This window comes from Enhydra lutris, unplaced genomic scaffold (genome assembly GCF_002288905.1).
Source record: "Enhydra lutris kenyoni isolate GAN:26980312 unplaced genomic scaffold, ASM228890v2 scaffoldscaffold36, whole genome shotgun sequence".
NCBI lineage: Eukaryota > Metazoa > Chordata > Mammalia > Carnivora > Mustelidae > Enhydra > Enhydra lutris.
The window spans coordinates 469,054-493,724 of NW_019154120.1; the positions used below are offsets into that span (position 1 = coordinate 469,054).

The 24,671-nt window shown below is 59.2% G+C and overlaps 1 protein-coding gene across 7 annotated transcripts in view; it reads right to left on the reverse strand.

Annotated features, from left to right (window-relative positions):
- The window catches only part of LOC111154232 (CTD phosphatase subunit 1), a 58,624-nt gene extending 34,271 nt beyond the window's left edge, over positions 1-24,353 (reverse strand). For 6 of the 7 annotated variants that reach the window (XR_002641072.1, XR_002641074.1, XR_002641073.1 and 3 more), the window contains exons 1-8: positions 13,314-14,148; positions 12,289-12,372; positions 11,609-11,702; positions 9,893-10,021; positions 7,594-7,744; positions 5,232-5,322; positions 3,196-3,362; positions 1,365-2,339 (exon numbers count right to left, since the gene is read on the reverse strand). Coding sequence is in view for 4 of the 7 variants with exons in the window: in XM_022513708.1 (XP_022369416.1) it covers positions 1,365-2,339; positions 3,196-3,362; positions 5,232-5,322; positions 7,594-7,744; positions 9,893-10,021; positions 11,609-11,702; positions 12,289-12,372; positions 13,314-13,699 (2,077 nt within the window). In the remaining 3 variants the exon portion in view is untranslated. Of the gene's footprint in view, positions 1-1,364; positions 2,340-3,195; positions 3,363-5,231; positions 5,323-7,593; positions 7,745-9,892; positions 10,022-11,608; positions 11,703-12,288; positions 12,373-13,313; positions 14,149-23,882 lie in introns of those variants that run through there. The other variant, XM_022513709.1, reaches the window with a different exon arrangement.
- Between the last annotated feature and the right edge of the window lie 318 nt (positions 24,354-24,671).

The following is a 24,671-nucleotide window of genomic DNA, read 5'->3' on the forward strand; positions in this document are numbered from 1 at the left end:
GGTGGGGCGTCCCACCGCTTCCGAGGCCTGCAGCCGACCACCGGAGATCTCCTCCCCAAGACCACGGGCTGGGCCTTGGCAAAGGCTGAGCGTCCCTGCTGTGGGCTCGAAGCCCCACCCAGCCTCTCTGCCGAGGCCACCTTGTTCCCTCACCCAGTGCTGCCCGCTGAAGGCCAGCGGCCGGTGGCCGGGAACGTGGTGTGGGTGCGTCCCTGCCAACACGTGTCTGTGTCCTTGGAAAGACTCTTCAACAGTTGGTGAGGACACCTGTCCCGCCCGCCGCAGGCGTGGACCGCACTGTGCTGCGCCCAGGGAGCAGAGGCCAGGCCAGCTACCAGCACTGTCAGCCATCAAGCGTCCCCGAGCGAACAAGCCGTGACACTGAGATTGGGGAGGAGGAGGGGGCTGAGCACCCAGGCAAGGGTGAGCCACAGGCAGAGAACGAGCCCGGCGCCTCCTTCCCCGCGCCCCTGGGCTCACTGCACGTGTGCGATGCCTGAGGGAGGCAACAAGGCTGCCCCCACCTCCCGGTTAAGATCTTCCCACATCTCACACCAGGATGGGCCACCCAAGGGCCTGCGGCTCAGTGGCGGGCGAGCGGGCCCCACGAGGAGGCTGTGACCTGGGAGGCCCCGCTGAGCAGGTGCAGGTGTGGGAGGGGCAGTGCCCGAGCAGCCGGGGACGGTCTTGGTTCAGAAGACACTGCACCATCACTGGTGAGGATTGGTTAAAAAAATCATTGTTTTTTTTTTTTTTTTTTTTTTTTTAGCAGCCCTGTGTGTTTCTTCTTGATTTGCCCCTTGCCGAAGGGCTGTTTTCTGGACTGAAATCCCGGGAGAGTAAGGGGGACGTTGCTACAGTGACTCTCCCAACCTCACCCCTAGAACGAAGTGGCTCCAGCCGGAACCTCCGTGCTGGCTCTTCTCAGGCTTCGCTGCCCACTCCCCACCGACCCGTGTGTGCGGACGCCGACGTACTTGGGCTCCATCATGAACTCCCCATCCCCCCTCCTCTGCCCGACCCACGTGTGCCCCCCCACTGCAGGCGGAGGAGCCCGACGTGCGGCACGCAGGGGCGGGGGGCTGGGAAACACCAAGTGCCGCGCCGGCGCTACTGTACACGGACGGCACACGCCCGCCCCCACCCAGGCGGACACACACAGCCCATGACGCCGACACACAGCCCGCGGCAGGCACGGAAGAGGCAATGATTCAGGACGAGGCTTCTGACAGCTCTGCAGACGCACAACCGGGCCCTTCTGGAGTGGCCAGTGGGGACTCCCTCCCGGGAGCACCATGGGGGTCTTCTGTGTCCGCCCCGCCCCCCGCAGGACGGTGGGAGGGGGACCGGCCTGGTGCACCTACCTGCCCTCGCCGCGATCAAGTGGGTGGCCCTGTTGGGGCTGCCGGGGTCCAGCGCCAGCTGCGTGAGGACCTTGGCTCCGAGGGCGGTGGCGTGGTAGTGCTCCCGCGTCTTCTCGATCGGGAAGTTCGTCGGGTGCAGCCCACTGAATATTATGGCGACGTCGGCCAGCACCCTGCTCTTGAGCTCCGGGACAATCTTCCGTATGTCGGGGGCCTCCGGGCTGTCCCCGAGGAGATGCCGGTCGTACCTGGCGTAGTAGTCAGAGTGCACTCGGGCGAGGATGTCCTCCAGGTGGACCAGGTGGTCGTCCCCGTCCCCGTCATCCTCGTCCTCGTCATCCTCCTCCACACTCTGGTCCAGGGACTCGCCTGCTGTGACACCTGACTGCTCGCTGTTCTGTGACTCGGTCTCAGCCTCCTTCCGGTCGGCAGAGCCGCCGCCCAGCCCACAGAGGCCGTCCCGCTCACCCTCCTCCTGCATGTCGGGGTGCAGGCCCGGGGCCGGCTCTCCGCATGGCCTCTCCCCTCCTGGGCCGGGTGGGCCGCCCCGCTGTACCACCTTCCCTGCACCTTGTGCTCCCTGAGGCCTTTCCAGGCTCCTCTTCTCCCCACTTTCACCGTCAGACAATGACTGGGCGTCTGACTCGCTGTCACTGGAAAGGTCAAAGTCCAGGTCACCGCCTGCTGTGCCCTGAGCAGCCCGCTTTTCCGGCAGTGTCCGATCAGGCTGCTGAGCACACACAAGGGGCCCCCTGCCGTCAGCCACGGGGCCACGGGCCGTGGGTCGACTGCCTCTCTCCTCCTCCTGCCCAGGCAGGGGCCAGTCCCCCCGAGCAGAAGCGCTCCCGTTGAGTTCCCTCGTGGGCTTCCCAAGACCATTACTCTGCTCAACCCCAGAGCCTGGCCGGCTCTCCTCGGTCTCCCTGACAGATAGAGCTTGTTCTGGAACGTCGGCCCCTCTCGGAGATGGAGTTACTGCAGGTGTGCACAAAAGAAAAGGGGACTGTTAGTTAGCAACCAGTGTGAAAGCCCTCGTTAAAGTAATGGCACCCCCCAGCCCCCGTCCCCGTGTCGGCTCTGACCGTGCTCTAGACCTGGGCTCAGCAAACTCCAGCTGTGAGGTTTCTTGCCACAGAAGGTCACTCTGCCTTGGTTTTACAATGGTTAGAAATGGAGAGGACACACTAGGCTTCCACGCTTGGATGGACGGCCTGCGGGCGGCCTCCCAGCCCCGCTGTGGCTTCACGCCGCAGCGCATCTCCTTCAGGCCCTACGGCACCTGGCCTGGGCCTCCAGCTCTTAAGTCACAGCCGCAGTCCCCGCAGGCCTCCGACAGCCTGAAGACCATCAGACACACTTCACACCGCCACTTCCACCCCCTCAGACAGACTCTGGCTCCACGCTTGCCCGACAGGTTGAGCCGGGGGGTTCCCTGCAGGCTCTGGGCCCGGGCCCAGCGCCCACCACCAGCAAGCAGGAGCTGCCTCGCCCCACAGCTCGCTCTTTCCAAGGATCGCAGTGGCCCAACTCCCGCTGTCCTGCTTGCCTTTTAAGAGAAACTGGGATGACAAGCAGGATTCAGACACAATGAATTACACAAACTCTTTAGTCTTCGTCCAACTGGGAAAATGTTTAGGTTAGTGCTATTCAAAAACAAACAAAAAAGAAAACCAAAAACCAAAGTGGAAACCAAACATCCCGGTTTTCATTCTTATAACTAAACGCCAGCCCTGTAAGGACTGAAAGACGAAGAAACAGAAACAACGCAGCCACGACAGAGGCGGGAAGCACGTGCTAACCACTCCTCTGCCGCCCAGAAGGTCTCACCCACCTTTCCTTCTCGCCTGGGACTCCCGAGACCCAGAGGGGGCGTTGATGTCCCCTATGCCCTGGAAGTAGACGTATTTCTTCACGGTGATCAGATTGGGGGCAAACTTCCAGACATCTTCTCGGTCATCAATAATGCAAACCATGGAGTCTCCACAGGGAAAGAGATTTCTAGAAGTAAAAACCAGAACTAGCACACTGAACGACGACAACAACGAATCAGTCAAAAGGCACGATGAGCTCTGGCAGGTATCCGGCAGATCGCAGATTCATCGGAAACAGACGGAGACCACGCTGAAGGCCTCCTGCTCAGCTCGTGTTTAAACTCTCCACGTTTCCAGACAAAGGAACATTAACACAATCACGCCTTCTCCACGGTGCTGCTCCTGACGGGGCTGCAGCCAGAGCCTAGTGTCTGGGGACCATGTCCCCGTCCCGGGAAGCTGACACAGAAATGGCCGCATCCCAGTACGTTTACAGACACAGGAGACGAGCCTGTGGGCCGGCCTGCAGGCGCCCGCTCTACAGCGAAGGGCTTTCCTGGTGAAGGTGGGAGGACAGGCCCACACAGCGCAGCCCTCTGTAAGAAACAGCGGGCTCCTGCGGCACAGGACCTGCGCGGTCTCTGCTCAAGTCCAGAAAAGCTACCAGAACGTACGGGGTCGGCAGGCATGCTAGCAAGGGTTAGCCGTCTGACAGACGTAGGCACACCCACTACCCTCACATGGGCTCATGAAACTCTCTCCGTCCGTGATTCCGGGACTCAGACAGGCTCGTAGCATTCAGAATTCAAAGCGGACTTCGTCCTGGATCTGGGAGTAAACGCCAAGGCCCGCCTGCCACTGCTCCGTCCTGTGGCTGCCAACGGCGACAACTACCCGAGCAAACACGTTCCCGTGTCCAGGAGTAACACTATCTCCCGAGCCTGCTCCCCTCAAGTAAAACAGAAAGCAGCTAAAATTAATTTACACAGTCCACGCTTTCCGGCACGTTTAACTCCAGATGAGAGAGAGAAAAACTGGGAAAAGAGCATTCACTTGCCTGTACCTACACGCGCCACAGGTTGGCCACCCACACCCGCTGGGGAGCACGCCGCTCCCCTCTGGCGCTGTCCCTAGGGGGAGCTTCCCCTGACTCCATGACTGACAACACCCCTCACGTTCCTTTGTCTTCATCAACGTGCTCGGGTACTAACTAGCAAACGCCAGGTCGGCTTCTGAAGCAGAGACTTTCAGATTCTCCTCCTGGTTCCTGTGGCTTTGAATAGGTCCCTGTGCCTGTGGACACCCTAAATCCGAAACATGCAACGTGTAGGAGGACGGCCCACACCAGCGGAAGGCCAGAGGCCAGTGTCAGTGCCCAAACATCCCCGGGACGCACACGCACGGGAACCCGTTACAGCAGATACCATGCTGTATGGGAGGGAGAGAGAGAGTGTGTGGGTATTCGCGGGGGAGGGGTTACTACCTTTCTGGGTAGAAATGGGGAAATTCCTTGGACACAGTGAACACGTGCAAGAGCCTCTGGACGGGGGTAGATGTGCCCACTGTGAAAGCACAGAGAGCAGGACGCACAGGGCACCTGGTGACTAAGGGAATGGAACCAGGGAGCAGATGGAGCAGATGGGGCTGTGACTTTGGATCTGGAAACTAACAGGACTAACAGCAGCAAGCTCCTCGGGAAACACAACTGAGACATCAACACCCCCTCCTTTCACATTGTCCTGCACCTGCGGGAGCTCTCAGCCCCTCTGCCTGTCCCCTTCCGTTCCCCGCTGCTCCAGCCCTGCTCTCACTCCCCCTCCCCAGACCCTCAACCTGTGGGGCTCTGGCTACATGCCCTGGGAGCCCGCCAGGGAGCCCAGCACAGCCTAGACGCTCAGGGAGTTGGGGGAGGAAGGAGCCCGGCTAGAAGACAGCAGGTTTCTGGGTGCCGTGCGAAGCCGGGAACGGGGATGAGAAGCACAGAACTGCCGGCCGCACGTGCTTTCCGCTGGACACTGAGCAGAAAGCCTACTCAGCGAACACAACAAGTACGTACCTGAGGTTCCCCGTTTTAGAAAATGGGTCAATACACTCATCCCTTGATAATATTCGATGAGAAAAAAGCTTCTTCTCGGGGTCTAAAAAGCCTTTGAAAAGAAGACAAAACGAAGGTCAGACATGTGACAGGTTGATGTCCCCCTCTGTGTTTGGTGAAGCCCCTTCTGTTCACGACACTGGGACACTAAGCGTCCCAGACTGGCACCAAACGCTCTAGTCTCTCTTGGTAGGACCACGATTCACTTACGGTTCCTCTTAACATCTTTAAGGGCTTCTGTTCACTAACCATTTGCTGAATTTGACATGACCTGGAATTTGGCTGAGCTCAGAACATAAGGACTAAACAAAGCTTCACATCACCCCCCGGGGCGTGGTGCCCGTGGGGACAATAAACGCGTGAGTACATCATTTCTACCCACCACGCTGCACGTACACGAGGGGCTGGGCCCCCAAATTCTGGTTCTGCCACTGTGGGCAGCTTCCCTGTGCCTTGGGCTACTTGCAAAGCAAGGCAGGGAACGAGGCTCCCAGCAGCCTGTCCTGCTCGCTCCGACAAGCTGACCGTACTCTCGGCACATCAGGAGACCCGGTCAGCGCCGTGACGGCAGACGCGGAGGCCCGTATGCTGAGCAGGCTGGCCTCCCGTCCACCTCCCAGCAGGACCCCGAGACCACACATCTGACTCACGCCTTGTCGGAGAGAAGGTGCCCCATGCTCTGGTGTCTGCACACGCGAGGCCGGCCACACAGCAGGGAGGGCGGCCACCTCCGGTTGCTAACATCTGTGGGCTCCCCAAGCCAGCAGCATTCACTAACGGAGGCCGCTCACGCCCACAGGAAATGTTACCAACACGCGTTCTCACTAGTTAAAGGACATACCGATCCTGTACGGACACCGATGCCACTCGGTGGCTGGTCTCTACAATCAAATAAACGAAAATCACCCCCACCTCTTAATCGCTGTAACAAAAATAGATCTATCCTAATTATACTAAAAATATATACCCTGCGAAAATGGTAACTTTTAAAACTGAAACCTGACAGGATGAGGACGCTACAGAAACCGTGGGGGTTAAACACCAGGGCAGGACCTCCAGCCATCCTCTGTCAACAGTCAAACCCACCCTCGATGCCAAACTCAACCCCCCCAGCTCCAAGGCCTTTCCGTGCCAGCAACCTGCCCTCTGAAGGCCGACCCCTCAGAGCCACGCTGGGCACGCATCCCATGGACCGCGGCTTCCTCCCAAGTCCTCGGGTGGGCACAACGCGGTCGCCAATGCTAAAAGGCAGCCTGGCAGTGATGGGTCCCCTGGCCCGTGGCGAGGCTACTTCCTGTGACGTGTCTGCAGGTGTTGGGACGTGGGAATGCTAAGCCTGACACAAGGAAGAGGCAGACTGCCCAAGGGCCGCTGGGAATGTTCTCTCGGCCTCCAGGTCCCCACCGCCCCAGGCCCCTCTTCCTAAGTCAGTATTATCTTCACTATCTCTCTGTGGGCCCCACTGCCGGAGATGTGGAGAGACACGACGGCTCCAGATCATCCTGCGGCCAGGAGGCAAAGCCCAAGGGGGGCACCCAAGGACCCAACCACTCCTTTGGCTGCGGGTGCCATTGGTCACTGGCAGGAGGGTTCCATGGAGTGGGGACACCAGGCCACCACTCAACAAAGCAAACACAAGATGATGGGATTTCAACACGCGGCTGCTGTGCTCACGACGAAAATTACAAAGGTGCTACGTGTTCAAGGGGGGATTCAAAAGTCACTTCTCCATCCACAAAGACCAAGACCAACCAGTAAAAACACTTCCACGAAGAAGGACTTAATGTGGCCACTGTGGAATGACTATGGAAGTGCCGTGGCCAACATCCGTGGAATCAGAGTGGGCCGGAGCCCTGCTGTCCCCAGCACTGCCACCAGCACGTACCACCCCCGGCCCAAGAAGGCCTCCGCACACACACTGCCCAGCACAGCTCCAGAGCCAAACCAGCGCGTCCGTCACACACAAGAGACAGCCAGGACGCCTGTGCTCCGACTGTCCAGTATGGACAGACACCAGCAACCTGATGCCAGGGGATTTCCAAACCAATGAACGAAACGACTTCATGTGTGCTCACGCAGGAAGTTTCTACTCTTCCACCTACTCGCAGTCCTGAGCAACCTTCGGACCGGCCCACAGCGTGCGTCCGACCAGAGTGCGAGCAGCCCACACATCTGGGGAAGCAACAGCCAGCTCTGAGACCGAACTGAGCCTGGGAGAGCTGGGTTTCTTCTCTCCATCTTCCAGAAGCCCACCAAACCCACCAGGGACGATGTTCACGCAAAGCTCAAGGTCACACAGGGGACCGCGGGCGGAGCTGCGCACCTGCGATGGTGTGGGCGTACAGCCGGCTCCCGAACGTGAAGACGTGCAGCTCGTACAGCCGGGCGATCTTCTCCAGGAACTCCCTGCAGTGCGGGCGCACGCGGGTGTGCAGCATCGGCTCGCCCCGGCCCAGCTGGAAGTGGAAGATGCCCTGCAGGGACACACATGCCCGGTAAGAAGCCAGAAGCTGCCGGACGGCACCCCCAGGCCGCGCCCCGCAGGGCGCCCACCCATGATGGACACCGACTGTCACCAAGGAGGGGACTGAGTGGCCTCGGTCGCTGAAGGACCACTGAGGACAGCACCCCGTTGCCACAGCCTCAGTGGTGTCGCCAGACCCTTCGGCTATTTCATTTGTGGTCTTCTCCTGGTAAGGGATAAAGCAAGCGTCCCGGAGTGAGGATGTGCACGTCCTGCTCAATCAGGAGCCTCCGCATAGCTGAGCCACAGCAGGTCACCCAGAGCAGGTCTCCAGTGACCTGCCGACAGCGTCCTCCTGAGGCCGTGACGGGGGCAAACCACAAAACTCAGTCCCACTCCTCGGCTGCTGTAACGTGCAGGTTTACGAACCTACAAACGCAGCACAAAAGCTGACCAGGTATCCTAAGCCCCCTTTAGCAGACGCACAGATCAGTGATACCACCCTGCTTACGTGTGACTGATACGCCAGTTAAGTTCACTTTCCTAAGGAAGCTAATCTTTGATCCTTTTCATCCTGCTTATCGTTAATTTTCTCAGTAAAAATATGCTGAACTGAAAACAAAAGCAAGCAACCCAGACGCTAAGTGACTTTCCACCAGCTGTGAACTGGTCAACCCACCCCGGATGCGGCTGTTCTCTGAAAACGTGCACGCGTGGATCAGAGCCACGGTCTCCTACGGCACAGGTGCAGCAGAAACGTCCTTGAAAACACAAGCTGGGATCTCCAGAGCTCAGAACTGAACACGCCTTTCTAGCTGCCACGGGCCAGGGTGGCACCGGAGGGCCGGGCAGGGGCGGAGGCGAGGACGGAACCCCCAGGGCCAGTTGCAGACTTGGCCTGTCTGCGCGGACGGGAAGACGCCTTCAGCGTGTAGATCACACAAGCTGAGCAACAGGCATGCCGCGGCGAGTTCCAACTTCTACGGAGTGAATGCGAAGTGCCAACTTCAAAGGCACAGTAAACCCCCGGCCGGCGGGCCAGCAGACACAGTGGCACGTCCGCGCCGCAACCCTCTCTCTCTGCGCGAGGTCCTCCAGCTCGCTGCTACACTCGCGAAGCAGAGGAGTTATCACGAATGACACACCCCAGAGGACTTCCGAACCCCTCCCGTCACACACTCGTATCCACAGACTCGGACCGCACCGTGCACAGACACGGCGAAGGCAGCCGAACGGCACAGGCTGCCTCGGGAGACGGGACCGGGCCTGAGCGGAGAGCGTCCCTGCTCACTGCCACCGGCAGCAGCGTGGTGGCAGAAGGACCCGCCGCACGTGGGACCCGTGGGGACGGCCCACAGACGCCCGCGTCACCGCGCGCTCACGAAGCCAAACTGCTTTCCGGCCGGGTTTGCAATGGCCCCCAGATGACACGCAGCTGTCACCGAATGCTGCGACCAAACCTCTCCCATCCCTCCACCCCTGTTGCTGGCCTGGCCTCGCCACTCCTGTCAGAGGCCTTCCCGCGGGGCTCGGCCACAGGTGCCGACGACCTGATGTCTGATCCCGAGTCTGTGTATCGACTGTCTGACAGCAAAGGAAAATGACTGTTTCCGTGTGGGTGAGGCCTCCTTCGTTAAGGACGGCGTAAGCTGGTCCCAGGCCTCGGAGAGCCGTCTTAACAGACGTCATTAAGCGCTTTCCAAAGGGGCCAGAAGAATGTCAACTTCTTAGCGTCCATACCAAGGAGAAGAGGTGGAACGTGGGAAGAGTTTAATGTGGACATTCCCTGACCCTTTACGTCTGAGAAATCCGCTTCCGTGTGGCATCGCAGGCTTTACCTTCGGTCTCTTGAGTACAGACCCAGGACCCACCTGGGCCGCTATCCCCGATATTTCAGCTATCCCTGGAGGCCCAACACCACCTCACTGTCCCCACCAAGACTGTCCCTCCTTTGCTGTCCACCTGCCCCGGGGCCTCGGGGCTTCCAGGTTCCAAACCCTCGACCCTCCCCACGAACCCCGCCACGTGTGGATCTGGTGACAGCAGGGCCAAGTGACCTGGGAGGCAGGAGCGTGCACCGGTGCTGCCCGGCAGGGACCAGCTCCGGGACACGAGCCCAGCGGCACAGGTCCTGGCTCCAGCCCCAGGAGGCACTCACTTTGTTGGACATCTGCTGGCAGTGCTGTTCTGTCGTGTGGATCAGCGTCTGGTCCAGGTCCACCATGAGCACCAGCTTCCTGTTCCGGTGCAGCCGCTCCTGGTCCTCCTTTGCCAGCTTCGCAGCTTGCTGAAGTCGGAATGAAAAGGAAAATCATAAAGTGTGTACGTCTGGGTCCAGAACCAAATCCGATTCTGTCAGGAAAAGCAAAAGGAAGCAGGGCAGTGGCTTCGCCACTCCCTGCCCCATCGCGCCGGCAGCCCCACTGCGCGCTAACACGGCCCCAGGGGCCACACGGCCTGCCCCCCACTCCTGAGCCACCTCCGCGACACGAGAATTTCTGACCATAATCCCGTACCTTAGTGTTAACTAACGAGAAAGCGGCAGACCACGAGCAGCCGGTCGGTGAGGACCGGCTGAGGGCGACGCGCTGCGGGCTGGAGGGAGGAGGCCGGCAGCAAGGCAAGACAGTGGCCAACTGTGGGGCACCAGGCGGGTGGGGAGCTGCGGCGGCGCCATCTCGGCCTCCTGCCGCGCTGCGGACACCGCTTCGCCCCGGGAGAGACCTGGAGATGGCGTGGCCCACCGTGGCCTGTGGGGCCAGTGTGGGACTCTTGGCCGGGCCAGCAAGTTTCAGGGTGCACATCGCTTCTGCCTCCTCAGTTCGGTCCCTGTTGCCACAGACGAGCTCCTGGTCCCGCTCCCGTCAGCCAGGGAAAGGCGGCGTCTGCCGCTGAGAGGGGCCACAGACACGGGCCAGCCAGAGTTCCGCCCTGGCGGCAACAGCGGGGAACCCTTTCTTCTCCTTTCATGCCCCCAACTTCTCAGGTCTGTCTCCGGCTCCAGCTCTCTTACTCGCTCATATGCTTTTCCGTATGTACATTTGTTTAAAGCTCAGTAATTCACGGAAGTCAAAATCCTGTCTTTCCCACAAAAAAATAAAGCTGGTACGTACCATTCCAAAGCACAGACCCGACAACTCCAACACTGAGAAACGCGTCACCGGCTCTGAAAGGGTCTCACAGGAAGGGCCGGCTTCCCCAGCACTTGTGGGAGGCTCCGTCCTGGCGTCCCCCACCCCCGCACCGCAGCTCTGGCCCATGAGAGCACGCGGTCAGGACGCCTCCACCCGCACTGCCTGTGAGGCCCTCGAAACACATGCGAAGCAAAGTCGGTCGCGAGCACACCCACCTGCGGGCTCCGGATGCTGGCCCGTGACGACCGCGTGGCACGTGTCATCCCCACCCCCACCCCTGTCCACTCCCCCAGCCTTGTCAGTGGCCGGTGCCGCTCGGACCCGACACTTCTCCCATCACAGGCGGCCGCCTGCACCTGTCTGTGCCCGCCCCTGCTGCTCTGCACACGGCAGGGAGCACACCTTCCCCTCAGCCCCTCTCAGCCTCCGGCTCTGGCCATGGGACCGTGGGAGCCACAGCACCCCAGGGAGCTCCGACTTGGGGCGGCGGGGCTGGCCCCTCCCAGGAAGCAGATCGCTTTGGGAAAGAAATGCGCGCGGCCTTCCGTACGGCAGGCAGACGGCAGGCGCCCCCCAGCCGCCCATCTCCCCAGCGGCTGTCCGGGAAGCCATCCCGACGACAGGCCTGGTGCCTCCGCGCGCCGCTCTCTGCACGGGGCGAGAAGCCCCCCCCCCCCGAGGTGCCCCGCTGTGCTCAGGAAACGTTCTCGGGCTTCGCCTCTGCCAGAGGCAGGCCTTACCTCGGAGCTCACCATGAGCTCGGGGACGCTGTGCACCATCGACACCGTGGCTGTGGACAGAGGCACCTGCTGCCCCCCGTTCTTGCTCTGCAGCCTGCAGGCACGAGAAGACACACCGAGTCGGACCCCCGGAACCCATCCACTCGCGGCAGAACGCACGCGGGGCACCGGGACGAAGAGGCTCACCCCCACTCAGGGGCCAGGGCTGGCTGGGGGGCAGGGTCTCCTCCTGCTGCCCGCTGCCCAGGTGCGGCCTGCGGGCTGAGAGCAGGTGGGAGAGTTCTCCCCGAGCGCTCCGCTCACCAAGGTCCCCGGCAATGAGCAGCGATGGCCGCATGGGAACGTGACAACACGGACGGGCCGCGCCGCTCTGCACAGCGAACGCGGGCGAGGGAGCCCGGCAGCGAGGCGGGGGGCCCGGGGGCGGGGGGCTGTGGGGTGCAGGCCGACCGCGGATGCGCAGCGGGCGTGGCTGCACGGGAAAGCACACCCGCCACGCCCGGGCTTCTGGAACTTAGGGAACTAAAACCGGAAAGGACGCCTCCCGGGGAGACGGACCTGACTCGCCGATAAGGAGGTGCCTGCCATCTGCCGCCAGAGGGGGCCGCCCCCTCGAAGCTGTGGGTCACCGTGTCTCACGCCCAGAGGCCCCGCCCCCACCACGGGCTGCCCATACTTACTGGGTCAGGTCTTGGCCACACTCGGCACACAAGCCTTTCATGACAACCGGGTGGCTACATCCTTCCAGCCGCACCAGAACCGACCTGGAGACAGAGATGAGAACGGTCCGCGGTGAGGAAGGGGAGCCCGCGCGCCCGCAGAGCCCGAGGCCCGGCACCAGCTCTCCCAGTGACCTCCACCTAGCTCCTGGCAGGCCGCACCCCCCACGCTGGGGCTCCGCCTCCCTGGCTGTGCCACGCAGGGGGCTTCGCACAACACAGCCGCAGAGGCCAGGCTGGAAGAACCGGGGGCACTGTCAGGAGAGGGGACTCAGGAGAAGGGACGACTTCGGACGCACGCAGGAGCGGCATCTCGTGCTTCTGGTCACGACGCGCAGGCGCGAAGGTTCCTACAACAAGCAGCACCGCCCTACGCGACTGACAAGAACGGACGTCGTCTCCCATGTGTCGTTCCCAGTCTACAGAGAAGTTACGAGCCACTGGGATTTTTCTGGAACGACTACTGTATTGCTGGCTTTTACCAATACAAAAATGGCCATTTCCTTCACACGCGAGCAGCACAAACCGCCAGGCTGTGTGGTCAGAGCACCAGCGCCGAGCCGGGGCTCTGGGGGCCAGTAACTCGGTGCCACGGGAACCTGCTGATCCCGCGGAGCCTCCTTGCCAGACCTGAGGCACCCAGGCACCTGGCAGGCCAGCGTCTACGAAGGGGGGCCTTTCTGGGTGCTTCCCCGCCAAGGCCACAAACCAGACAGACACTGTGAGGTCTGAGCCCACCAGCAAGTGCCACGCGCTTCTCCTGCCTCCCCAACACTGCCCCAGAGCTTCTGGAGCACAAAGGACTTCCATGGGTCCCAGAGGTGCCACGGCTGGCAACCCCCTCTTCGACGACCACGCACTAAGCGCCCGGATGACTGGGCCCAGGGCTTGCCACCCCGTGTGTCCACAGCCCAGCAGCACGCTTGCCCCCAAACCACGGCGCCAGTCAGGTGGCAGGTGTTGGCGTCCTTCGGGGAGGTGCTCACCCAACACTCACGCCACCGCCAGACTCTGCCTGTCTCCCCGGTGTTCCAGCAAGCCGTCCCTGCAGCAGACCGCACCACTCCCCTGAAACCTTCCCGTCTGCATGGCGCCGCTCAAAGATGTCTTCTTGCTCCAGGCTCCTGCCGGCTCGACGCTGGGGATCTTCGTTCCAGGAGAAACCCCGACGTGGCCCCCGTGCCCGCCGATTGCCGTCCACCTCCACTGGGCAGCCTGCACTTCTCCCACCTTGTGCCACCAGCTTCTGTGCCGCTGGTGTCAGAGCCAGCAGTCGAGCCTGGCTGGGACCACGGTCCAGCTGACTTTCTCCGCCGGGCTGGCTCTGCGGCACTTTGCCCGAGCAGGCCCAGCCCCCGCTCAGAAGCCGCATGACAGCCTCTTCGCTCCTTTCTGACCCCACACTACCCCCTCCGAGCGGCTGCTGGGGTCCAGCCTCTCGTATCACGGCCCTTACGGCGGGCACCGCCGAATCAGCCTCCCTCGGACGCGAGAACGCCCTCCCGGAGAGCAGCCCACTTCACAAACAACCTGCAACTGAGACTCCGTCCTGCCGGCGGCCCTGCCCGTCCTGGTCGCCTGCACACAGGAGGGGAGCAACAGGCCCAGGAAGGTGACCGTCTGAGAGGACAGGAACAGAGCCGGCAAGGGGACTGACTGCACTTTCCCGAAAGTCAAAGGTGTCTACCATCTGTCGGCTATTGGGTTTCTGAAGGGTTTGTCAGGCCTTCTGGAACCTGGCAAATATCTGCTGTTTGCCCCCTGGATGCTGGGGATAGGCTGGTTTGTTTTCAAGATTTTATTTGTTTATCTGACAGACAGAGATCACAAGTAGGCAGAGAGGGGGGCGGGGGGAGCAAATTCCCCTCTGAGCAGAGAGCCAGATGCGGGACTCGATCCCAGGACCCTGAGATCATGACCTGAGCTGAAGGCAGAGGCTTAACCCACTGAGCCACCCAGGCACGCCTGGGGGTAGGTTTTATAAGAAACGGAGTAAACTGGGTCATTCACCAGTCTTTAGGGTTTACAAATGCCGATGTCACCTGCACTTTAACAACAGGTCCTGTGGACCCACTACTGTATGAGAGCGTGTAAGGCTGCACAGGCCACGCAAGCACTGGAGACGGAAGGTTCCGGCCTCTGGCACAGCACGGCCCAGCGGCCAGGCCCACAGACGCTGCCTCTCCTCTGTGCCCACAGCACACGGATGCAAAACATACAAGACGGTCTGCGTTTACTCACTTCACTCATTTCTGCTCTAAAACACGACCTGCGGAGAACTCTCTTCAGGAATATCAGAATCTGGGCTAGAAGGATTCCGCCAATCTTTCCTAGAATGTTAACCTGAAGACACACTGGGTGCCTCGAGGTCAAGCGATAAACAGTGGAAACACTCTGTGCGGTAGGTTTCCGCCCTGCAGTCAGCTTTCTCGTTTTCCCTAACGGTGCTTCCTGAAGGTTTGGTTTTGTATTTTGATCAAGTTCAACTTATCAGATGCTCTGTGTCCTTCGGAAATCTTTCTTACCCAGGTCACCAAGATTCAAGGGGGGCCCCACTAATGCTAGAGCATTAACTGTCCTTCAGCAGGACACTTCTAGGATGCCCCCCCCCAAGATGACAGGATGCAAATGGGGCGGGGGGGGAGACAAGGCCAAGCCGCACCGGTGAGGGGCACCAGGCTCCACACCCCCCAGCTAAGAGCCTGCTGAAAGTGGCAGCTTGGGGACCAACAGCTCTGGAGCCCACAGGTGGTGCTGGGAAGGGAGCCCGGGGTGGGCGGGGCAGAGGGGCTTGCAATGTACCCGCAGGACAGAGGTGCCAGCAGAAGTGGGAACCGTGAGACACAGGAGTGTGTAGACCCTCCCGGACGTCCCCGAACGCACCTGCCAGGGACCAAGTGCAGAAGGGACGGGTAAGTCCGCATGGAGCACAGAGCAAGGTGAGCGCAGGCCCCACCAGCCGCTGGCCAGCTGAACGCACGGCTGGCGCGGCCGGGGCCAGAGCTGGAGCATGGGTCTGATGAGCTGTGTACCCCGGCCCAAGGTGTCATCATCTCACAGCATACAGACAGCAGGTCCTTGGGGACCCCCAACAATTAAGGCACAGGCAGAAAAAAGAATGTCAATTTTAAAGCACCAAACCAGAGCATCTGCCCACAAAGGCTGAGGAGCATATGCCAAGGAGCAAACGTCTTGAGAAAGGGGTGTCAGAGGTAAGCACCCCCGGGAGAGACCAGACAGGGTGAAAATCCCACCCAGACCAAGATGTCTGCACTGTGACTAGGGGTGGTTGCCAAGGCACACGTTTGTCTAAACTAATCGAACTCTGCCATTACAGTGCACACCCTACGCTGGCCGACCATCACTGAGGGCCCAACGTGCCAGATCAGTGAGCAAGAGGCACCAGTGACCCTTCCGAAGGGCCGTGTGGTGGAGCCCCACAGCGAGGTCCAGAGGAACACGGGGACGGGAGCAACGCCTGGACCCCGGGGACACAGCTCAGTCCTGCTCGCCCAGCGCCGTCCAGGCTGACGGTGTCATGAGAGCCCGCCTTGTCACCATGCAGGCCCCTGGGACCTCACCGTGCCACTCCATGGCCACTGGGACCCAATGGTTGGCCTGGGACATGCTCCCAATGCTGCTGGGGTCCCCCCAACATAATAGGGTCCCTCTGCTCGGACCAGCCTGTTACTCACCATCCACCTCGACCTCATCCTTTTGTCTGAACCCAAGCTCAGAGCCGCACCTCCTCCCAGAAGCCCTCTCAGCTCCCACTGCTCTGGTGACACGCAGCACCCCCCCAACAGGCTGCAACGCCAAGGCCAGCAGACACAGGATCCTCGCCAGAGCAGGGAGGCGGCAGGCGGGGATGGAAGGCACCGGGGTGGGGCGCGCAGGCTCACCGCGCCGCATGGCCTTGGCTACGTGGCCTGGACGCGCACCTTTCTCCAGAAAGCATTTCACCTATAGGTCACATTCAAGGTCACATAACCTTCAGTGCTGGGGTCAGAGTGTCTTGCCTGTCGTACTCCAGAGCAGATCTGGAGGCACCTCTGGCCGTCACAATGCGGCGGCGGCTCCTGGCACCTCCAGGGTGGGACCGGGGTGCCCTGAAGGGGTGCCCCGTGCAAGCCCCAGTGCACATAACTGACAGGCGGGTGTCAGCTTCTACGGCTGTCCTGACAGACGACCCAGAGCTCTGTGCGCCGGCAGCCTCCGTCCCCCAGAGGAGGGCAGTCAACGGCAGCTGGGGGCAGGCACAGGGAGGCCGCTGCTGCAAAAGGTACCTGGGGCAAATCCAATCACCCCAAGGCCTGAAGGGAGGATTTAGTGTTGACAGTGACGACCGCAGGAGACGAGTGCCGCACAAAGCTTCTGCAAGGATTCCCTCCGTGGTGATACACACGGGTCTCGTTGTCACCGGACACGCGTAAGAGATACACGATCACTCACAGATCAACATAATCCCTCCTCGACTGCCCTCGTTTCAAACCGTGATGTCTACTCTCCCTGACGTGAGTCACCCCAGGGCATTAAGAGTTCAGGAGTCCACACTGTTGTGTATTAACAGAGGATCGGCTAAATTTAAACACGTGGTCTCCACTTGAATCCACCCTGGCAGTGCGCGTCACATGTCAGCTAATGAGGCGGTGGGCTCAGCCCCGGAGAGTGAGTCCATGCAGGAAGGGGGTGGGAGAGGTGGTGGTACGCAGGTCACCAAATGCAGAACAAAATGTCATGAGGTTTTCTCAGCCCACCTGTCAGCAGATACCATGTGATACAATGTAGCAAAGTGGGCCCCAAACCAAGCAGCATCCCACCAGAAACCCACCACGTCCTAAACCTAACCGTGCAGGACGCTAAGGCCCCACTGGCCAGGCTGGGGGGAAAGTGTTGGAAAACACAACACCGTCTCCACTCACAGGGGAGGAGACCTAGGTCCGCAGAGATGTTTCTGACAAAGGTTGGCTAAAGAGAAAGTGAAGATACTGTGAGCGGCTGCTAAACCACCCCAGCCTGTGCAGTTTTAGGAACTTCTGCAGCCCTGGGAAGAGAGCAGGAGAGGCTGGGGGTCAGGACGGGCAGCACACAGCAGCTGGGGACTACCCCAAAAGACTCCGAGTGAGCTGTTTGTCCCACCCTGCCGCAAGGAGATGCACACATGACCCAAGGACAGCATCTCAAAAACCTCCAGTCCCAACGAAAAGGAGGGTAAAGAGACTTCCTTCTTTGTCTGAATTAAAAGATCATTCAGATCGGTCTTGCAGGCTCAGAGCATCCGACATTAGCCTGTGGAATACTGCTTCTGCATCTCTGCACGGGCCAAAAGAATTCTCAAAATCAACTGAAGGAATGATCAAGACAGAGGAAAAGAGTATTTGTAAAAAAAGTAACAGTAATGTCCTTTTACAGTAGGAGACGATTTCATCCTTGCAGATACTGATGCAAGAAATGGACGAGAGGCAGGGAGTGATCCTAGTGTTTCTGCCCTCAAACCAACAAACAGCCCCCCCGCACCATACCCTAAGGGGAGTGGCATACTGTGACCTCTTGAGAAAACACTTCAGCCAAGGAGACCAGCCCCAGAATGTCAATATATGTCAACTTTCCTCATTTGCCCTTGAAAAAAAATCTATAGGAAAATCATGAAATGCAATTTGTGAAGAAGTTATTTTCCCCCAAATACAAACACCAAACTCCCTGGAATCTTTTGTACTCACCGGCTTTCCTGTCTGCTCTGACGGGCCACCAGGGCGCACTCGCTGTTGCAGAAGGCAGAGGGGAGGACACACACCCTGAACTCGTGCTCGTAGAAGCCATCACTGTAAAGGTTGGGTCTGACCCGTCCCTTCTCCCTGCAGGTTAGGAGAGCTCAAAGACCTCCTCCAAGCGCTACACGCAGACCTTAGCGTATGAGTGCACGCGGAAAACGCATTTTGTGCACCCAGATCCTGCTTCCGAAATGTCACTCTCCATTAAAAGGAAGCAGGACTTCTCGGAGCAATGGGTGATGCCAGAGTTGGGGACAGGGGCCTCAATACCACTTGTGTCAAAAAATGTGGCCATGCTCTCAGACCGACAGGGCCTCATCACAGTGGTCAGCTGGAGGGGCTCCCACTGCCAAACCTGCAACAAGGGGAGCGTCAGGACAAGTAACAGTGGTGGACAGTAAGAACCCAAGAGTCCACACTGTAAACTAGTTGTTCCTACAGTAGATAGCCAATCCAGAAACGGAGAAGAAACAAAAGACTTAAGAATGTCACGACTGGACAATCCTGAGTAAAGTAAATAAATTAATAAATAAATAAAACTCCCCAAAACGGGAGATTCAGACAAGAGTCATCAAGATGCCAAAAACAATGGCTGACCATTTGATGACAGAATTTAAGATATTTACTGAGGAAGAAAGTATCCCTCACAAAATACTTAGCAATTACAACACGAAAATTAGTCCATTTTCACTAGAGCCACCACCGTAACAAACCACAATGGGCCACACGGAGGCCACCTGCTGCCTGACGGGCCGCTCAGGACACACACAGGCGCTCCAGCAAGTCCTGCCCAAAGGCACACATGGGAACTGACAGCCAGTCTGCAAAACCACCAGCTGCTCAGGAGATGAAAAGGAACGGACTGAGGAACCACCAAGGTTAGAGACCCAGGAGCTCTGACAGCTGAGCCTAACATGTGATCTGGGCTTTCTTTTGCTTCCAAGGACAATGCGGCCCATCAGGGAGCTCTAGTGAGCAGAAAACAGCCCCGCATGGACGTTATTTCTTATTCTGATCGTTGTACCACGGGTAGGGAAGAGAATTTTTTTTAGGAAATCAAACATTAGGGATAAAGTGCATCACATCTGTAACTCACTCCTAACCCTCAGGAAAGAAAATACCCCATGTGAGGGGGAAGAAGGGTAAAGCAGAGAGGGCAGCACGTTGACCTCTGGAAAACCTGTGTGACGCGTCCCTGAGGACTCCTGGTACTCCTCTTGCAGCGCTTCCCTAGGTCTGGATTATGTCCTCAAAGAAGCAAAAAGGCAGACTTGCTTTGTGAATGCTGCAGGGGTGGGCGAGGGGCCAGCGACAGGGCACAGAGCACAACAGGGCGCAGAGCGGCGGTGGCGGCTGAAGCAGCCCCCCACGGTCCGTCACTTAAGCTGGGACCCCGCAGAAGTGAGAGCCAGGACAGGGCCACTTCAGAGCACCCCGGCCACCTCCGGCCTGCTGGCGGCAGGTGGCTTGTAAGGGACAACACCCAAAGCATCTGAAAACACTAAAATAAAAACAGACGACCCAGTCCCAGTGCCACATAAAATCTACACACTTAGCTACTGGGACTCCACAAAGCCAGTCTTTACGGAATTCTCTCCAATCTGTGTGCACTGCCAGTGTGGCCTCCTAGGACTTAGTGGACAAAACTCCATTTCCCTAACACGTTTCCAAAGCACGTGGTGCCACCGCACGCAGACCCCGTGCACGGCTGGGTTACACGGGCTGGGAAGGACTCCCAGCCGTGGGGAGGACAGCGGCCTCCCTTGCCTCTGAATTTCAACATCGTCTCCAGGACGCACCTGCAGTGCTTCCAAGTTCAAAACCACCGGCAACTGTCAATGCTTCCGGCTCGGGGCGCCTGGGGGGCTCAGTCAGCGAAGCCTCTGACTTCAGCTCGGGTCATGATTCCAGGCTCAACGGGGAGTCTGCTGCTCCCCCCCAATGGCGTGCTCTCCCTCTCATAGTCTCTGCCAAATTAAAAACAAAACAAAACAAAAAGGCTTCCAGCTTTAATAAGCAATAGCCACGCATCCCCCAGATGAAAAGCACCACAGGGCATGTAGAGTATCAGCTACAGGTAAGGCAGACTGAACTCCTGACCTCCATCATCCACCGACTCACAGCTGGCACGAGAGGCCAACTGGACGGGAGGGAAGTAGCGCCACCCACAACCCAGAGCACAGCCATAAAGCCATGAACGTCTTCTAAAGTTCCTTCAAAATAGGATGACTAAACAGGTCAACATTCAGCTCAAGTTCTTGAAGTTCTAAGGAATTTTATCAACATAAAGTGCTAAATAAGAAATATTTAAAATCTAGTTACAGTCTTTAGAAATTACATTTATCTTTCCAGATATTACACAAATACTTTGAAATTGACTTGTTCTACCTTGTTTAGGTTCTCACTCCCCTAAATAAAAAAAAAAACAAAACACTTTTTCTGAGATAACTGATAAATTACTTCCTTTGTAGTGACTTTTGGGTTTACTATCAGTATTTATGTAATTCAAAAAAATATATGAAATTAAAGACTTGCCTATTCCTCTGTAAGTTTTTAATTTCATATAATATACTTTGAAATTAATATGAAAACGGAAATAAATACAGTAACGCATGTTCCAATCTATTCAAACCTGCCCATCAGTTTCTAGGCACACCAAGCTTCAAAACCCATTTGGTCCAAAGGTCTTTATTTAAAGGATTAGACAAGATGCTTAAAAATTTAAAAAAAACTACAATAAAAATAAGTCACGCATGCATATAAAATTAAGTAGATAAAAAGGCCAATGGTTTTCTGGCTAAGTGAAAACTGGAAAAAAAACAGAACAAAAACCCAACTGAAGTGGGTTCAATGAAATGAAATGACAATTTCCCCAACTTTAGACATAAATATCTTTTTAATGGAGTCATCTTTTATTTAACATATTTTTTTTTAAGATTTTATTTATTTGACAGACAGAGATAGGCAGAGAGGCAGGCAGAGAGAGAGGAAGGGAAGCAGACTCCCTGCTGAGCAGAGAGCCCGATGCGGGGCTCGATCCCAGGACCCTGAGATCATGACCCGAGCCGAAGGCAGAGGCTTTAACCCACTGAGCCACCCAGGCGCCCCTAACATATTTTTTTAAAGATTTTATTTACTTATTTGTCAGAGAGAAAAAGAAAACGCAAGCAGGGGAGCAGCAGAGGGAGAAGCAGGCTCCTCACTGAGCAGGGAGCCTGATGCGGGACTCGATCCCACGATCCTGGGATCATGACCTGAGCCCAAGACAGATGCTTAACAGACTGAGCCCCCCAGGTGTCCGTGGAGTCGTCTTTTAAATAGTGCAGATATCAACAGAGAAGGATGAGATCATCTGAGTAAGCGAATGTTCTAGTTCATCAACGTGGTCCGGTATCAGAATGGAAAAGCAGTTTCCTCGCTTCCACAGCAAGACCTCAGCAGAGGAGTACCGTAGTGCACCACTCAGCTGCGCTCGGAATTTTAAACCCCACGCAACCGAACCTTAGCAGCTCAGGCTGTACTCTGTTTTCTTTATGAGTTCCTCTGACCTCGTTCCTTCTAACACTTACGAAGCAAGCACGAGCCAGCAGTGCTTGGTCAGTCAGCAGCACTCACCCCGGACCCCGGCTGACACAGACGGTCTTTGGTAGACAGACTACAGCACGGAAGGAACTGGCAGACATCAACTAGAGACAACGACCCGCCCACCACTTGGGTCCTTACCCACCACCAGACGGGTCCCCAGATTCTTATAATGCTTTTACACCTGTCGTCGTGCACTGGGAGGCGATGAAGTCCAAAAGAAGAACTCTGCTGCCTCCCAGTGCGCGACAGTGGACGTAAAGGCAGACAGGTGGGAAGGAAGACAGCATTACGTTTCTGACACATCGTGCCTTGTCAGATTATTTTCAAGTCAAAATACTTTCAGTCACGTAGAAATTATGTAGACAGGTAAGTACCCTCATTCTATCCGTCTCCCCGCACGGGGACTCTCTGGACGCCGACCAGAAGCCTCAGCAAGGTGAGGTGTGGGGCACGTCAAAACCCCTTGGGACCCCAGCGCTCTCCCTCCGTCCTTCCCTTCCTATCGGAGAAGCAGGGACACAGTTCCTACCTCTACCTGAGAGCAGCTACAAAACACAGGAGCCTAGTGCAGCTCAGAACGGTCCTCCGCCATCAGTTTACACCCAGAAGCAGCTCCTGCAACTACCTGTTCACCGTCTGAGAACAACCGCTGATGCGGGGGGAGAAATCCCGCGGAGGCCAGCGGTGACGAAGACGGCAAGGACAGCTCCAGGACCTGGGCCAGCCGGGCCTGGCTGTGCCGGGCTTCAGCGGCACACACTCAGCCCTGCCCCAGGGGGTGCTAGCATCAGACTCTGGAGAGCCTCGCCATCAACCACAGCAGCGAGCGACCCGGAATCTCAAACACCAAAAAGTCCAAAGGAAAGAACTTGTCAGCACTGAGAGCGCAGCACCTGGTCAGCTGCCTGCGCGACTGGTGAGACTGCTGCGTGGGGTTACTCTGCTCGGCTAGTCTGGCTGATGTGACCGGAGCGTCGCACGTGGAGCTCCTCACCAGCTGGCTGCAACCACGCCCTGATCTGTACTGGCCTTTTCTGGACAACCGGAAGAAGAAAAGGACACCAAGAAGAACACTTCCCCTTAGGAATCTTCTACGCCGTGACACACCAGCACTGGGTTTCATCTCCACAACTATGCGCTCACGGGTTTACAGGACCAGTGACGGTCAGGTCGGCTCTGACCTCAAAGTAATGACGGCAGCATGCCACAGCGAGCCGGCTGTACAGCCCAGGAGCCTCTCCCTTCCAAAGGAGGCCAGCCAGACCGCCCCAGTGGAGGGTGCAGCCCCGAGGCAGCTCCCATCCCACCTGCCTGCATTCACTGGGCAGGCGTGGGCCCTTACCCCAAGACCAAGGACCAGGGCGCTGTGTCCACACAGTGAACAGGGAGAAGTGGACACAGGAAAAGGCTCGTGGGGTCCGGATGGAGGCCAGCCCTCTCCGACCCGCTGGGGAAGGGGTGTTTGGTGGGGAGTGGCGGGAGCAGATGCTCAGCAGTTGCCGCCAGAGAGCGGGCCAGAGACCAGAGAAAAGGGCACAAGCATCCGGCCGGGCTGAGCAGTGGCCTCCGCAGAGGGAAGCCGGCACCAGTCACCACAGCAGGAAGCAGAGTGCCCGCCGGGGCTTCTGCTCCTGACAGCGTAAACAGCCACATGAGTCACGGCCACGATACGCCCGGTGCCCACACCTCAACGAGATGTCCGGGCCCAGGACCAGCAGACGGAGCCACAAGGCGCGGACGGACCGCCGCGCCCGCCTAAGGAGGACAGCCCCTTGGGAGGTGGAAACGGAGGTCTGCGCCGCCAGCCGGTCCCAGGAGAACGGGCGACCCCCGCGCGACCCTGAGCTCTCCGCGCCGAGCTGCGACGCACCACCGCACCCGCCTTCACAGCGCGTTTCCCGAGCTTTACGAGCAGCCGGAGCGGTGCGCCCCGCCCCAGCCGCTCACGCCGCCACAACCAGGGGGAACGCGCCCAGCCAGCCCGGCCGGAAGCCTGGGGAAGGAGGCACCGGCGAAGGAGGCCCAGCCCCTCTTCGAGGGCTGCCCCTCGGGCGGCCGACAGCTGCCGGTCAACGCCGCGATGCGATTCCGTCCCCAGTGGTGGCCGAGGGCCGGCCCTTTGGCTGCAGCCCCGAGGACCCTGCCTGCCCCGTGCCCGGTCCAAGGCCCCTCCAGACCCCAACCCCGGGCCCCACTCACCCGGGGGCCACAACCTGGCCCGGCTGCGCGCACAGCTCCCGCACCACGCCGGCGCGCTCCGACCTCAGCCTGCGCTCCGCGCGCACGCAGCCCCCGGACCGGGCGGGGGCGGGACCGGCGGGCTGCGCGGAGGCGGCGGCCTCACACACTGCCAGAACGGAGCCGATGCGCACGGCCGCGCCCGCCGCCACCCTCCACTCGAGCAGCCGCAGCGGCCCGGGTCCCGGGCAGCGCACCTCGGCCACGGCCGGCGGCAGGGCGCCCTCGGCGGGAACGCGGCCCGCGGGCGGCGCCTCCATCGCGGCCGGCCCGGGTCGCTGGGGGAAGGCGGGCGGGCGGGACGCTCAGGGCCCGGCGCCCATCGCGGGTTGGGGGCGGGACTGCGACCCCGGCCCAGGCGGCGAAGGCGACGGTGCTGCACTTCGCGCTCCAGCACCGGCTTCCACCCGCCGCCCGGCCCGCGCCAACTTCCGGGACGGCGTCTGACGTCGCGTGACGCCGCGTGCGTCCGCCGCGGGGCCCGCGCGTCAACACACGCCCACGCGGGGCCAGGCCGGCGCTGTGTCGGCCGCGGGTGCCCGGGGCGTCGTGGAAGCGAGCGTGTGGGGCCGGCCCGGCGGGAGCGGCGTGGCCGCACCCCATGTGCCCCGGGAGCGCCGGCGGCGTGGGGCTGCGGGTCCCGGCGTGCAGAGCGTGCCGCGGCCCAGAAACCCGGCATGCACTGCGACGTCCCGGCATGCCGCGCGCTCTCCTGTCCCACAGCTCCCATGGTGCGCCAGGGCCCAGGGT